This window comes from Salvelinus alpinus, chromosome 28 (assembly GCF_045679555.1).
Source record: "Salvelinus alpinus chromosome 28, SLU_Salpinus.1, whole genome shotgun sequence".
NCBI classification, from domain to species: domain Eukaryota; kingdom Metazoa; phylum Chordata; class Actinopteri; order Salmoniformes; family Salmonidae; genus Salvelinus; species Salvelinus alpinus.
In genome coordinates this window covers 2,058,293-2,075,540 of record NC_092113.1, presented here as the reverse complement: position 1 = coordinate 2,075,540, position 17,248 = coordinate 2,058,293, and the positions used below count along the sequence as shown (strand labels likewise).

At 44.3% G+C, this 17,248-nt stretch overlaps 1 protein-coding gene across 2 annotated transcripts in view; it reads right to left on the bottom strand.

Annotated features, from left to right (window-relative positions):
* LOC139556933 (proline-rich transmembrane protein 3-like) overlaps window positions 1-17,248 on the bottom strand; it is a 44,846-nt gene that overhangs the window by 4,946 nt on the left and 22,652 nt on the right. For both annotated transcript variants that reach the window (XM_071371092.1, XM_071371093.1), the window contains exons 2-3: window positions 10,646-11,563; window positions 4,763-5,056 (exon numbers count right to left, since the gene is read on the bottom strand). In XM_071371092.1, the coding sequence (XP_071227193.1) occupies window positions 4,763-5,056; window positions 10,646-11,480 (1,129 nt within the window). In that variant the 5' untranslated portion in view covers window positions 11,481-11,563. The remainder of the gene's footprint in view (window positions 1-4,762; window positions 5,057-10,645; window positions 11,564-17,248) is intronic.

The window sequence follows — 17,248 nt, the reverse complement described above, 5'->3', positions numbered from 1 at the left end:
CACTGAGGGGCGGAGTAGTAAGTAACTGAACAGCTTGTTTTGAACAATATATATTTAAAACAGGAAAATGGACACATTTACCACACTTTTATGAGCATTAAAAACAAAATATATATATTTTTTTTATTACGTCCGTAATGGGCGGGCTGCCGCTGTTATGGACAGCGCACAATTGGCCCAGCGTCGTTCGGGTCCGGGTTTGGCCGGGGTAGGCCATCATTATAAATAAGAATTTGTTCTTAACTGACTTGCCTAGTTAAATAAAGGTTAAATAAAAATAAATTGACATTTTCAGAAATTACAATGAATTAAAAAAAAATATTAAATCCTGTGCAGCACCTTTAATATATCTGTGGGAATGGAGCACGAAGCACATGACACCAACTGAAACTATCAAAGACCTGCCACAATATCTATCACATATGCCTGTTGCCCCTCCCTTCACACACTCTCTTACTCTCTCTCTGACACACACACGTACATGTGTTCACACATGAATGCGCACATACACAATACGATCTATCTGCAGTTCAAGGCAAAACAAGCAAATCATTTCCCCAGAGAGCTCCACCTTATCCTGTTAAGCCCGGTAAAGCCAATAACACTCCAATCACAATTCCATTCATCACCTCCAACCACCAGAGCTTAAACACTAAGATAACACTGACAGGGTGGACTACCATAACACAACTTACAGTGCATTCGGAAAGTATTCAGACCCCTTGACTTTTTCCACATTTTGTTACATTACAGCCTTATTCTAAAGATAAAAAAAATAAAATGTAAATCCCTCATCAATCTACACACAATACCCCATAATCACAAAGCAAAAACAAAGTATCCTGAAATGGTCACACACAACCTCTCACATTTGTGTAATTCCCTTCTCTTAACTACACTCTTCATTTTCTGAGCAGCAGGACTCAGACATGTCCCAGATGTGCTGCTCAAATTTCACAGTTGGAGGCACTTGGAAGTCCCCACTCTCTAACACACAAATGCACACACACACACACACGTTACAACTGTCACGCCCTGACCTTAGAGAGCCCTTTTTATGTCTACTTTTGGTTTGGTCAGGGTGTGATTTGGGTGGGCATTCTATGTCCTTTATTTCCATGATTTGGTTTTCTATGTTTTGGCCGGGTATGGTTCTCAATCAAGGACAGCTGTCTATCGTTGTCTCTGATTGGGAATCATACTTAGGCAGCCCTTTTCCCACCTGTGATTGTGGGTAGTTGACTTTTGTTAGTGGCACTTAGCCCTGTAAGCTTCACGGTCGTTTTTGTTATTTCTTGTTTTGTTGGCGACATTTTACTAATAAAAGAAAATGGATGCTCACCACGCTGTACCTTGGTCTCCTTTCGACGACAGCCCTGACAACAACACACTAACAAGACCAACACGTGCCAACACACACAAAATACATATGACAGCACATACTGTATAAGCATCTCTCTGTTATCATTATTATGAGCCATTAGTTAACCGATCGACCTCAGTGTTCTGTAAAGAGGCATAGTTTCAGTACACACCTGGGGACAACAGACCAAATGGAGGGTTGTTTAAATGTGGCTTGTTTAAACGTGGCTCAAATGTTGTCCTGGTGATATCTAAGAGTGTCATTATCTTCCTTTTCTGTCTGCTTTTCCTCTCCTCTACTTCTTCCCGTTCTCCATCACTCTCTCATCCATCTCGTTTTCATTATTCACCCGGTGTACTTTCTATACCCTTGCCTCTCCTTCTGCCTTACTTTATCTTTCACTCACTACCTCCTTACTCTTCTATGTCCTCCCTATCCCCTTCCATTGTTCAAACTCTCAGCGTCACTCTTCAATCCTTTATCTCTTTCTCGTTTTCTTCTTTCCTCTACAATCTTAGAGTTGGACGGAACCCTTGGAGAACCTCAAGGAAGCATTGCGAGTCAATGGTTCATATTTGCACCTTCGGTTAGTCAAGGGTTTATTGGAGGAACCTTTAGTGTTTCAATGTAGCATGGCTTAGTAAGGTGCGTGGCTTTCTGATAGATACTTTTTGGCCTACTGTTAGAGTAAATGTAATTCCTGTTAATCTCTTCAGTTGTGTTGCCATATTAAGGTTGAACATTGACCGTTTTGTAGCTTCAATGAGGATTAGAGGTTTATGAGTTCCCCAAGGACCGAGTCAAATCCCAAAGTTGGAATAGTTACTATTTAAAAAAATATATATATTTCACCTTTATTTAACCAGGTAGGAAAGTTGAGAACAAGTTCTCATTTACAATTGCGACCTGGCCAAGATAAAGCAAAGCAGTTTCGACACATATAACAACACAGAGTTACACATGGAGTAAAACAAACATACAGTCAATAATACAGTAGAAAAATAAGTCTATATACAATGTGAGCAAATGAGGTGAGATGAGGGAGGTAAAGGCAATAAATAGGCCATGGTGGCGAAGTAAATACAATATAGCAATTAAAATACTGGAATGGTAGATTTGACAGTAGATGAGTGTGCAAAGTAGAAAAACTGGGGTGCAAAGGAGCAAAATAAATAAATACAGTAGGGGAAAGGGTAGTTGTTTGGGCTATTTATAGATGGGCTATGTACAGGTACAGTGATCTGTGACCTGCTCTGACAGCTGGTGCTTAAAGCTAGTGAGGGAGATAAGTGTTTCCAGTTTCAGAGATTTTTGTAGTTCGTTCCAGTCACTGGCAGCAGAGAACTGGAAGGAGAGGCGGCCAAAGGAGAAATTGGCTTTGGGGGTGACCAGAGATATACCTGCTGGAACGCATGCTACGTGAGGGTGCAGCTATGGTGACCAGCGAGCAGAGATAAGGGGGTCTTGTAGATGACCTGGAGCCAGTCGGTTTGGCGACGAGTATGTAGCGAGGGCCAGCCAACGAGAGCGTACAGGTCGCAGTGGTGGGTAGTATATGGAGCTTTGGTGACAAAACGGATGGCACTGATAGACTGCATCCAATTTGTTGAGTAGCGTGTTGGATTCTATATTGTAAAGGACATCGCCAAAGTCGAGGATTGGTAAGATGGTCAGTTTTACGAGGGTATGTTAGGCAGCATGAGTGAAGGATGCTTTGTTGCGAAATAGGAAGCCAATTCTAGATTTAACTTTGGATTGGAGATGTCTGGAAGGAGAGTTTACAGTCTAACCAGACACCTAGGTATTTGTAGTTGTCCACATATTCTAAGTCAGAACCGTCCAGAGTAGTGATGCTGGACGGGCTGGCAGGTGCAGGCAGCGATCGGTTGAAGAGCATGCATTTAGTTTTACTTATACTTAAGAGCAGTTGGAGGCCACGGAAGGAGAATTGTATGGCATTGAAGCTCGTCTGGAGGGTTGTTAACACAGTGTCTAAAGAAGGGCCAGAAGTATACAGAAGGGTGTCGGATGCGAAGAGGTGGATCAGAGACTCACCAGCAGCAAGAGCGACATCATTGATATATACAGAGAAGAGAGTCGGCCCAAGAATTGAACCCTGTGGCACCCCCATAAAGACTGCCAGAGGCCCGGACAACAGGCCCTCAGATTTGACACACTGTACTCTGCCGGAGAAGTAGTTGGTGAACCAGGCGAGGCAATCATTTGAGAAACCAAGGCTGTTGAGTCTGCGGTGATTGACAGAGTCGAAAGCCTTGGCCAGGTCTATGAATACGGCTGCACAGTATTGTTTCTTATCGATGGTGGTTAAGATATCGTTTAGAACCTTGAGCGTGGCTGAGGTGCAACCATGACCAGCGCTGAAACCAGATTGCATAGCGGAGAAGGTACGGTGGGATTCGAAAAGAAAGGGTCCAGATTGTCTAGCCCGGCTGATTATTGGGGGTCCAGATTTTGCAGCTCTTTCAGAACATCAGCTGACTGGATTTGGGAGAAGGAGAAATGGGGAAGGGTTGGGCGAGTTGCTGTGGGGGGTGCAGTGCTGTTGACCGGGGTAGGGGTGGCCAGGTGGAAAGCATGGCCAGCCGTGGAAAAATGCTTATTGAAATTCTCAATTATAGTGGATTTATCGGTGGTGACAGAGTTTCCTATCCTCAGTGCAATGGGCAGCTGGGAGGAGGTGCTCTTATTCTCCATGGACTTTACAATGTCCCAGAACCTTTTTGAGTTTGTGTTGCAGGAAGCAAATTTCTGCTTGAAAAAGCTAGCCTTGGCCCAGTCAAAGCGGCTTTTGTTTTCCACCCAGGTGTAACAGTTTAACTTTAGTCCGTCCCCTCGCAGCAACCCGGGCGCGAACCAGGGACCCTCTGCACACATCAACAACAGTCACCCACGAAGCATCGTTACCCATTGCTCCACAAAGGCCGCGGCTCTTGTAGAGCAAGGGGAACCACTACTTCAAGGTCTCAGAGCAAGTGACATCACCAATTGAAAGGCTATTAGCGCACACCACCGCTAACTAGCTAGCCATTTCACATCCGTTACACTCACCCCCCTTTCGACCTCCTCCTTTTCCGCAGCAACCAGTGATAAGGGTCAACAGCATCAATGTAACAGTTTAACTTCAGTCCGTCCCCTCGCCCCGACCCGGGCGCGAACCAGGGACCCTCTGCACACATCAACAACAGTCACCCACGAAGCATCGTTACCCATCGCGCCACAAAAGTCGCGGCTCTTGTAGAGAAAGGGGAACCACTACTTCAAGGTCTCAGAGCAAGTGACGTCACCGATTGAAAGGCTATTAGCACGCACCATCGCTAACTAGCTAGCCATTTCACATCCGTTACACAGGGAACTACAACACCCAAAAGCCTACTTTACCTGTTCTTCCTAGTTCAGTAGCCTTTGTCGGTTGATTGGTTGTGCTTGTTGAAGTATTTCTGGGTTCTGCTTTTGTTGTCGTCGTATTGGTTGTAGTTGTGGTGATCGCTGCTTCTGCTGTGGTACTTGGCTGTTGATTGGTTGAGCTGGGAGTGGTTCCCTGAGGTGCCGCTGACTTTGGCTGTTGATTGGTTGAGCCAGATGTGGTTGCTCTGGGAGATGGTGATGTCACAGGGGAGGTCTGTGCTACTATTGGTTCGTCTGTGGCTGTAGTAATGTTAGCTGTCATATCACCTGAAGAAAGACACAAGAGACATGAAGCAGCCCCTCTGCTGACAACTACATAGATGTCACTCAAATACTACTCAAAAGTTATAACAACATGATAAAGAACCACTCAGAGAGTATAACATAGTACTCAAGCTCCAGTTATGGATGAAAGTCTACTACTACACTAGTACTCATACTGTAGGTTAAAACATATTCCTCTGAAACTACAGTACCAGTCAAAAGAATGGACACACTTACTCATTCAAGGATTTTTTATTTTATTTGTACTATATTCTACATTGTAGAGTAATAGTGAAGACATCACAACTATGAAATAACACATATGGAATCATGTAGTTCGTTGAAATCAAAATATATTTTATATTTGAGATTCTTCAAAGTAGCCACCCTTTGTGGAATTTCTTTCCTTCTTAACGCATTTGAGCCAATCAGTTGTGTTGTGACAAGGTAGGGGTGGTATACAGAAGATAGCCCTATTTGGTAAAATACCTAAATATATTTTAGATTCTTCAAAGTAGCCACCCTTTGCCTTGATGACAGCTTTGAACACTCTTGGCATTCTCTCAACCAGCTTCATGAGGAATGCTTTTCCAACAGTCTTGAAGGAGTACCCACATATGCTGAGCACTTGTTGGCTGCTTTTCCTTCACTCTGCGGTCCAACTCATCCCAAACCATCTCAATTGGGTTGAGGTCGGGTGATTGTGGAGGACAGGTCATCTCGTCATCTGATGAAACATTCCATCATTCTCCTTCCTGGTCAAATAACCCTTACACAGCCTGGAGGTGTGTTTTGGGTCAGTGTCTTGTTGGGAAAACAATGATAGTCCCACTAAGCGCAAACCAGATGGCATGGCATATCGCTGCAGAATGCTGTGGTTGCCATGCTGGTTAAGTGTGCCTTGAATTCTAAATAAATCACTGACAGTATCACCAGCAAAAAAAAAACACGGAGGTTGGAACCAAAAATCTCAAATTTGGACTCATCAGACCAAAGGACAGATTTCCACCGGTCTAATGTCCATTGCTCATGTTTCTTGGCCCAAGCAAGTCTCTTCTTATTGGTGTCCTTTAGCAGTGGTTTCTTTGCAGCAATTTGACCATGAAATTCATGCAGTCTTCTCTGAACAGTTGATGTTGAGATGTGTCTGTCACTTGAACTCTGTGAAGCATTTATTTGGGCTGCAATGTGAGATGCAGTTAATTACAGATTTCTGAGGCTGGCAACTCTAATGAACTTATCCTCTGTAGCAGAGGTAACTCTGGGTTTTCCTTTCCTGTGGCGGTCCTCATGAGAGCCAGTTTCATCATAGCGCTTGATGGTTTTTGCGACTGCACTTGAAGAAACTTCAAAAGTCCTTGAAATTTTCCAGATTGACTGACCTTCATGTCTTAAAGTAATGATGGCCTGTTGTTTCTCTTTGCTTATTTGAGCTGTTCTTGCCATAATATGGACTTTCTTGACATAATATGGACCAAATAGGGCTATCTTCTGTATACCACAGCTACCTTGTCACAACACAACAGATTGGCATTAAGAAGGAAAGAAATTCTACAAATTAACTTTTTACAAGGCACACCTGTTAATTGAAGTGCATTAATGAGACAAACAGGAATGCACTACTAACTGTCTGTCTGACTAATGAGACAAACAGGAATGCACTACTAACTGTCTAACTAACTAATGAGACAAACAGGAATGCACTACTAACTGTCTGACTAACTAATGAGACAAACAGGAATGCACTACTAACTGTCTGACTAACTAATGAGACAAACAGGAATGCACTACTAACCGTCTAACAAACTGACTAATGAGACAAACAGGAATGCACTACCAACTGACTGACTGACTAATGAGACAAACAGGAATCCACTACTAACTGTCTGACTGACTAATGAGACAAACAGGAATGCACTACTAACTTTCTGACTGACTGACTAATGAGACAAACAGGAATGCACTACTAACTGTCTGTCTGACTAATGAGACAAACAGGAATGCACTACTAACTGTCTGACTGACTAATGAGACAAACAGGAATGCACTACTAACTGTCTGACTGACTGACTAATGAGACAAACAGGAATGCACTACTAACTGTCTGTCTGACTGACTAATGAGACAAACAGGAATGCACTACTAACTGTCTGTCTGACTAATGAGACAAACAGGAATGTACTACTAACTGTCTGTCTGACTAATGAGACAAACAGGAATGCACTACTAACTGTCTGACTGACTAATGAGACAAACAGGAATGCACTACTAACTGTCTGTCTGACTAATGAGACAAACAGGAATGCACTACTAACTGTCTGTCTGACTAATGAGACAAACAGGAATGCACTACTAACTGTCTGACTGACTAATGAGACAAACAGGAATGCACTACTAACTGTCTGACTAACTAATGAGACAAACAGGAATGCACTACTAACTGACTGACTGACTAATGAGACAAACAGGAATGCACTACTAACTGTCTGACTAACTAATGAGACAAACAGGAATGCACTACTAACTGTCTAACTAACTAATGAGACAAACAGGAATGCACTACTAACTGTCTAACTAACTAATGAGACAAACAGGAATGCACTACTAACTGTCTGACTAACTAATGAGACAAACAGGAATGCACTACTAACTGTCTGACTAACTAATGAGACAAACAGGAATGTACTACTAACTGTCTGACTAACTAATGAGACAAACAGGAATGCACTACTAACTGTCTAACAAACTGACTAATGAGACAAACAGGAATGCACTACTAACTGTCTGTCTGACTAATGAGACAAACAGGAATGCACTACTAACTTTCTGACTGACTAATGAGACAAACATGAATGTACTACTAACTAAGTGTCTGACTGACTAATGAGACATACAGGAATGTACTACTAACTGACTGTCTGACTAATGAGACAAACAGGAATGCACTACCAACTGACTGACTGACTAATGAGACAAACAGGAATCCACTACTAACTGTCTGACTGACTAATGAGACAAACAGGAATGCACTACTAACTTTCTGACTGACTGACTAATGAGACAAACTGGAATGCACTACTAACTGTCTGTCTGACTAATGAGACAAACAGGAATGCACTACTAACTGTCTGACTGACTAATGAGACAAACAGGAATGCACTACTAACTGTCTGACTGACTGACTAATGAGACAAACAGGAATGCACTACTAACTGTCTGTCTGACTGACTAATGAGACAAACAGGAATGCACTACTAACTGTCTGTCTGACTAATGAGACAAACAGGAATGTACTACTAACTGTCTGACTGACTAATGAGACAAACAGGAATGCACTACTAACTGTCTGACTGACTAATGAGACAAACAGGAATGCACTACTAACTGTCTGACTGACTGACTAATGAGACAAACAGGAATGCACTACTAACTGTCTCTCTGACTGACTAATGAGACAAACAGGAATGCACTACTAACTGTCTGTCTGACTAATGAGACAAACAGGAATGCACTACTAACTGTCTGACTGACTAATGAGACAAACAGGAATGCACTACTAACTGTCTGACTGACTAATGAGACAAACAGGAATTCACTACTAACGTTCTGACTGACTAATGAGACAAACAGGAATGTACTACTAACTGTCTGACTGACTAATGAGACAAACAGGAATGCACTACTAACTGTCTGACTGACTAATGAGACAAACAGGAATTCACTACTAACGTTCTGACTGACTAATGAGACAAACAGGAATGCACTACTAACTGTCTAACAAACTAATGAGACAAACAGGAATGCACTACTAACTGTCTAACTAACTAATGAGACAAACAGGAATGCACTACTAACTGACTGACTGACTAATGAAACAAACAGGAATGCACTACTAACTGTCTGACTAACTAATGAGACAAACAGGAATGCACTACTAACTGACTGACTGACTAATGAGACAAACAGGAATGCACTACTAACTGTCTGACTGACTAATGAGACAAACAGGAATGAACTACTAACTGTCTAACTAACTAATGAGACAAACAGGAATGCACTACTAACTGTCTGTCTGACTAATGAGACAAACAGAAATGCACTACTAACTGTGAACCATCAGATCCTCCTCTCCACCCTCTCCGAGCTGGGCATCTCCGGCGCGGCCCACGCTTGGATTGCGTCCTACCTGACAGGTCGCTGCTACCAGGTGGCGTGGCGAGAATCTGTCTCCGCACCACGCGCTCTCACCACTGGTGTCCCCCAGGGCTCTGTTCTAGGCCCTCTCCTATTCTCGCTATACACCAAGTCACTTGGCTCTGTCATATCCTCACATGGTCTCTCCTATCATTGCTATGCAGACGACACACAATTAATCTTCTCCTTTCCCCCCTCTGATAACCAGGTGGCGAATCGCATCTCTGCATGTCTGGCAGACATATCAGTGTGGATGACGGATCACCACCTCAAGCTGAACCTCGGCAAGACGGAGCTGCTCTTCCTCCCGGGGAAGGACTGCCCGTTCCATGATCTCGCCATCACCGTTGACAACTCCATTGTGTCCTCCTCCCAGAGTGCTAAGAACGTTGGCGTGATCCTGGACAACACCCTGTCGTTCTCAACTCACATCAAGGCGGTGACCCGTTCCTGTAGGTTCATGCTCTACAACATTCGCAGAGTACGACCCTGCCTCACACAGGAAGCGGCGCAGGTCCTAATCCAGGCACTTGTCATCTCCCGTCTGGATTACTGCAACTCGCTGTTGGCTGGGCTCCCTGCCTGTGCTATTAAACCCCTACAACTCATCCAGAACGCCGCAGCCCGTCTGGTGTTCAACCTTCCCAAGTTCTCTCACGTCACCCCGCTCCTCCGCTCTCTCCACTGGCTTCCAGTTGAAGCTCGCATCCGCTACAAAAGACCATGGTGCTTGCCTACGGAGCTGTGAGGGGAACGGCACCTCCGTACCTTCAGGCTCTGATCAGGCCCTACACCCAAACAAGGGCACTGCGTTCATCCACCTCTGGCCTGCTCGCCTCCCTACCTCTGAGGAAGTACAGTTCCCGCTCAGCCCAGTCAAAACTGTTCGCTGCTCTGGCACCCCAATGGTGGAACAAACTCCCTCACGACGCCAGGTCAGCGGAGTCAATCACCACCTTCCGGAGACACCTGAAACCCCACCTCTTTAAGGAATACCTAGGATAGGATAAAGTAATCCTTCTAACCCCCCCTCCCCCTTAAAAGAGTTAGATGCACTATTGTAAAGTGGTTGTTCCACTGGATATCATAAGGTGAATGCACCAATTTGTAAGTCGCTCTGGATAAGAGCGTCTGCTAAATGACTTAAATGTAAATGTAAATGTAAATTCCAGGTCCTGAAGCTGGTTGAGAGAATGCCAAGAGTGTGCAAAGCTGTCATCAAGTCAAAGGGTGGCTACTTTGAAGAATCTTAAATATAACACTTTTTTGGTTACTACATGATTCCATATGTGTTATTTCATAGATTGGATATCTTCACTGTTATTCTACAACGTAGGAAATAGTCTAAATAAACTTTTGACTGGTACTGTACATATAAGTTAATCTTTAGGTACTCACCTGTCACTACTCCTCCACGGACTGTTGACACCACAGTGACGACTGTCAATCTAATGTCAGGTGACTGTGTGGAGAGGATTGTTTTGGCTGTTGTCAGGGCAGATAGGCGGGGCTGGACAGTGAGGCTGACCGTCGGGGTCATCTGTGCTTCAGCCATCTTGGATGATGGCCCTCCGCTGAAAGCCGTCTGAGCCTGTGGCCGGAACTGTGCCATTCCATCTGATGTTGTCAAGGCAACCGGTGACTCTTTCTTCATCACAACAGCCATCACTGTAGGGACAAATTCACTTCCTGATCCAGTCATCTGCCAATCATCTACATCCTCTGGTACGATTGGTCCATCAGATTCCCTGCCCCCTGTTGTCACTGGCTCAGCACCTGAGGGTTTGGTGGGAGGGAGCGCAGTTGGTCCCTTTGCAGATGCAACCCCACTTGGTTCTGGGGTTACCATAGTACCTGTCCTAGCCTCAACAGAAGTGAACTGGCTTTGGGCAGACCGAATGTTGAGTTTCTGAGAGGGGGAATGGGATTGACTGAGGTCTATAGTTCTAGTCTGTGTTGTGGGAGTGCCCATTTCCCCCCCATCCAGTCCCAGGTCAGAGCCCCCTTCCCCCCTACCTACTCCCTCTGTGGGCCAATCCTTGTTGATCACTCTGACAGACCCGTCGCTCCGACCTCTGGGACGAGAGGAGGGCAGACTGGGTTTGAGGGATGGAGTGATGACAGGGTCTGGAAGAGAGGAGGATGAGGAGGAGGAGCTGACGATCACCTGGCCAGAAGAAGGATGGAGAGAGGAGAGGAGGAGGAGGAGGGTGAGGATGGATGCAGTGGCCATGGTCTGGCTGTTGAGGGTAATGATTTATATAGTCCCTCTATTTGTCTTTCCGTCCGTCTGTCACACCATCCTCATACTGGGCTCTGTAGACACAGACAGAACAGAGAATGATGGATGAGGTTAACTCAGTATAGGAGTGAATATTATAACATGCGCGCCACGGCCTTTGGATGCGGGAATAAAATGTCACTTCAGCAGAGCACACATGATTACCTCTGCATATTTCCTTTACACATTAACTTGGTACAGCTCTCAGGGACCACACATGAAACCACATAAGCAGCATACACGTATGTACAATTGAATGAATGAATGAGTGAAATAATTTTTTTGTGTCAAATCTCCAGTTGGCAACCCATTCCTTTCGGGATTAATTGACAAACATTTCGGGCTGTCCCCGACAAAAAAAAAATCTTTGTCGACCGAAAGTCGTCTGTTCTTTCGACCAATTGATTGCTGGACATTTTTAAACGTGTATTTTTCCATATATAGACAATCCTCTCCACACAGTCACCTGACATTCCATATATATGTGTTTTTATATAATCAACTATATGCATTGAGCTTGTCTGATGCTTAAAGTTTACGGTTTGATGAAATAAGACAAATGCCTTAAGAGGGCATCAGATAACCCCCCCCCCAAAAAAACTGACCCAGCTATTCTCCTGATTCTGCCATTACGCTCCTGAAGTTGCCAGTAATAGGCCACGAGGATTCAGCAACCTTTCTCATGTTCAATTCTAATTTATATTGCCGTTTCTACCGATCTGCGTGCCAGTTATGGTTTTCATATGCACATTTTCGTGATACAGTTTCATATTTCTCCATATTTCAAAATCGTTGTCATGTGGTCAATCGAAATTCTATCCAAATCTAAGTGAAAATGACACTAACCTAAAAAGTAACTTCTATTGTCATTGCCAACTATGTAAAAATAGCAAATATCAAATAATATGTAGAAAATATCCTGATAGAAATAAATATCCTATAAATCACATTGGCTACACATGGCCTGTCTGCAACAAACTTGAAAGATTGTATCAACTATTAACTTGGGTCCAGCCTGAAGCTTGCACTAGTGAACTTGCTACATTGTAAAAAAAAAAAAAAAAAATCTGGGCTGTCAAAGTATCCTGCACCAGTGAGCTCGGGACAGACACAGCTGTAGGCTATTTGCCCAAGGGATAAGAAGTGGTGCTTGACTTGGGCAGGAGCTCACCAGAGCTGAGTACTACTGCTTGAGCTCCTGTTCCTCTTATAGAATATTAGAAAAAAAGTATTGTGGGACTCCTACTTCTATGCGTGCGTGACCTTACTCAACATTGACAGGAGCGCTCTAAACAAAAGACAATGACTAAATTGACAAAACTTGTAAGTGGAATAAAATAACCAAACTTGTTTCTCACAAGTGTGGCATAGGTTGTGCAGTCTGCAAACAATGTGTCCACTCAGACAATGAGAACGGGAAGTCTGGAATAATAATATTGAAGACATTAAAATAAATGACTGTAACCAAAGTAACAAACATTGTGGATTAGAAATTATAGAAATTAACGGTAAATGTACATCTGGTGATATATGTAATGGGGAATTGATATACACTAATAATCAAATGCAAATAATTCACACAATGACGTTATGAATCAACGAATGTGCACAAATTGGCGGGAGAGAGCGCATTCTGGAAAGAGAAGTGCAGTGTGCATCTGGGTGCATGGTCAATCTGACGTCTGCATTGGCCATGCAGCATTTATGGTGATATGGACTCAGCAGAAGTCAGGGTATTCATACTTCTTGCGCTTTGCAGAGCTGCTGTCAAGGAAGTGAGTTTGTGTTTATACAGGATGTACCGCCCCCACCTACAATCAACCAATCATGTCAATGCGGAGCTACAGTATATGGAGCCCTTCACATTGTTACAAAATTTGGGAGGCGCATGCCAATGCGGTACAGGGCTCGATTTGGCCTCTGCATGCCTCTGGAGGCTCCGCAATTGCGTCACACCCTCCATACGGAGCCTCAGACCACATTTACAGATCAAGCATAAATTGGCTTTTAGTCTAGGCCTCCGCAATGAATTAGTTCACTGAGATGGGCGCAAATATATATATATTTGTTACTGCTCGACTAAAACAATCTCGGTCAACCAACAGCCTAACGACCAAACAATCGACCAGTCGACTAATTGGGGTCAGCCATACAAACATTACAATGATTCAAAGTGTTAATTCAGTGGTGTCAGGGTGTTAACCCCGGAGTCCTGGCTAAATTCCCAATCTGGACCTCATACCATCACGGTCACCTAATCATCCCCAGCTTCCAATGGTCTCAATCATCCCCCCTCCTCTGCCCTGGTTATTCCCCAGGTGGTTGCTGTAAATGAGAAGGTGTTCTCAGTCAACGGGTTAAATAAATCAGATATTCTTCCGGTGTTCTGCGCAGTGCACACCTCATAAAGAATGAAAAGGAAATCAATACACAATAGGAGATAAGCAACATTCATATTTAACCCTTATTTTACCAGGTAAGTTGACAGAGAACACATTCTCATTTACAGAAACGACCTGGGGAATAGTTACAGAGGAGGGGGGGATGAATGAGACCATTGTAAGATGGGGATGAATAGGTGGCCATGAAGGTATGATTGCCAAATTGGGAATATAGCCAGGACACCGGGGTTAACACCCATACTCTTCCGATAAGTGCAATTGGATCTTTAGTGACCACAGAGAGCCAGGACACACGTTTAACATGCATACGAAAGACGGCACCCTACATAGGGCAATGTTCCCAATCACTGCCCTGGGGAAAAGAGTGAAAAGAGTGCCTCCTACTGGCCCTCTAACACCACTTCCAGCAGCATCTGGTCTCCCATCCAGGACCGAACCCGCTTATTTTCAGAGGCAAGCCAGCAGTGGGATGCAGGGTGGTAGGCTGATGGTAATAACCCTATAGCAGTAAACAAATCAACCGAGCAAAAGGACAATATAAGAACAAGGTGCAATCCTATTACACAGGCTCCAATGCCCGACACGTGGCAGGGGCTACAGTCCATTACGGATTACATCGGAAGACCCAGCCGTGATCTTCCCAACGATGCCTCTCTAGCAGATGAACTCAATGCATTTTATTACTCTTTGGGCAAAAACAACACCGAGCCGTTTACGAGGGCCCCGGCTGACCCAGGGGACTGGGTGATATCGCTCTCCGAGGCTGACGTGAGTAAGGTTTTTTAACCAGGGCGCTGGCAGGCATATTCACAGTCATTTTCAACCTCTCCTTGTCCCAGTCTGTAATCCCCACGTCTCAAGCTGACCACCATCGTTCCTGTTCCCAAGAACTCTGAGGCTACCTGACACAATGTCTACCACCTTGTAGCACTCACATCTGTAATCACGAAGTGCTTTGAAAGGCTGGTTATGTCACACATCAGTTTCATCATCCCAGACACCCTAGACCCACTCCAGTTTTTCTACCGCCCCACAGATCCATTGACGATGCTAATCTCAATTGCACTCCACACTGCTCTCATCCAACAAGATGAGAGGAATAACTATGTGAGAAGGCTGTGCATTGACTGCATGCCAGCGTTCAACACCATAGTTTCCTCCAACCTCGCCGCCATACTTGGGACCCCAGGACTGAACACCTCCCTCTGCAACTGGATCCTGGACTTCCTGACAGGCCGACCCCAGGTGGTGAGGGTAGGCAACATTACCTCCACCACGCTGACCCTCAACACAGGGGCCCCAGGTATGTGTACTTAGTCCCCTCCTGTACTCCCTTGTTCACCCACGAGTGCGTGGCCAAGCATGACTCCAACACCCATCATCAACTTTGCTGATTTAGATACACTATATGTACAAAAGTATGTGGACAGCCCTTCAAATTTGTGGATTTGGCTATTTCAGCCACACCTGTGTATAAAATCGAGCACAGAGCCATGCAATCTCCATGTGTTGGCAGTATATTGGCAGTATATTGGCCTTGCTGAAGAGTTCAGTGAGTTTCAGCGTGCCACCGTCATAGGATGCCACCTTTCCAACAAGTCTGCCCTGCTAGAGCTGCCCCTGTCAACTGTTCAGTTGCAAAGTGTTAGGCCACACAAGCTCACAGAACGAGATCGCTGAGTGTTGAAGCGTGTAGTGCATGAAACTCTTCTGTCCTTGTTTGCAACACTCATTACCGAGTTCCAAACTGCCTCTGGAAGCAACGTCAGTCAGCACAAGAACTGTTCGTCGGGAGCTTCATGAAATGGGTTTCCGTGGCCGAGCAGCCGCACACAAGCCTAAGATCAGCATGCGCAATGCCAAGCGTCGGCTGGAGTGGTGTACAGCTCGCCGCCATTGGACTCTGGAGCAGTCGAAACTTGTTCTCTGGAGTGATGAATCACGCTTCACCATCTGGCAGTCCGACATATGAATCTGGGTTTTGCCGATACCAGGAAAACGCTACCTGCCCCAGAGTTTGGTGGAAGAGGAATAATGGTCAGGGGTTGTTTTTCATGGTTCGGACTAGGCCCCTTACTTCCAGTGAAGGAAAATCTTAATGCTACAGCATACAATGACATTCTAGACTATTCTGTGCTTCCAACTTCGTGGTGGCAGTTTGGGGAAGGCCCTTTCCTGTTTCAGCATTACAATGCCCCCGTGCACAAAGCGAGGTCCATACAGAAATGGTCAGAGCCCTGACCTCAACCCCATCGAACACCTTTGGGATGACTGCGAGCCATGCCTTAACGCCCAACATCAGTGCCTGACCTCACTAATGCTCTTGTGGCTGAATGGAGGCTGTTATAGCAGCAAAGGGGGGACCCACTCCATAATAATGCCCATGATTTTGGAATGAGATGTTCGACGAGCAGGTGTCCACATACTTAAAAAAAAAAAATCCACCATTTTGGTAGGCTATTTGTTAGTCAACTTGTCTATAATTAGATACATGCAACTTCTCTTCTGTCATTATATGTTACCGTAGAATACTAAATCACCCCTTGCTCACCAGAATAATGTTGTAAAGCAATAGAATGAATGCTTTAATCTAGTTGACATCGGTAAAGTTCTCCCTGTCATCTCTGCCTCTTTCATGGAGCAAAGACTTTTAGGGACCGGGGACAAAATGCAATACTCCCCAAAAAACGAGAACGACATCAGTTTGACCGATTGTAAGGAAACAGAAAGCTGTGAAAACTAACCAACATGTTTCTGACAACATTTCAGTGCAGTTTGGATGCATATTTTATGTGGTTGAAACACTATCAGCTTTTATGATGCTGATGAAGATAGTACCTCTAAAGACGGTATCTAACTGAGCATTCGGATTCTATCAAGATGCAGAAAGAAATCAATCATATTTCTGAACTCCTGTTCCTGAATAAAAATTAAGCCTACATTTGGTGTATCATTTTACTGCAAGAAATACTTAATTCTGCAGGAGTTAATAACAAGGCTGTGTGAGAATCAGTGTCCAGATTTCAGTTTTCATTTAACCCATCTGAACAGTAGACTACAGTTCCCTTGACGTGCCATAGGCCTATTTGAAGTGCCCGTCCTGTGACTGTCAAATTTATATAGCGCCTCACAATCATCACACATAACACTGCGATCATCCTCTTTGACCACCTTACCAAATCTTTCCCAAACATTACTTTTCTGGCCCTCCCTTCTCTTTATTTTCAACCCTCCATTTCACAGCTTTTCCCTTATTGAATTAAACTCCTACATTGTCATTGTCATGCAATTTACATTTGTTATCAAAATGCGTTATTT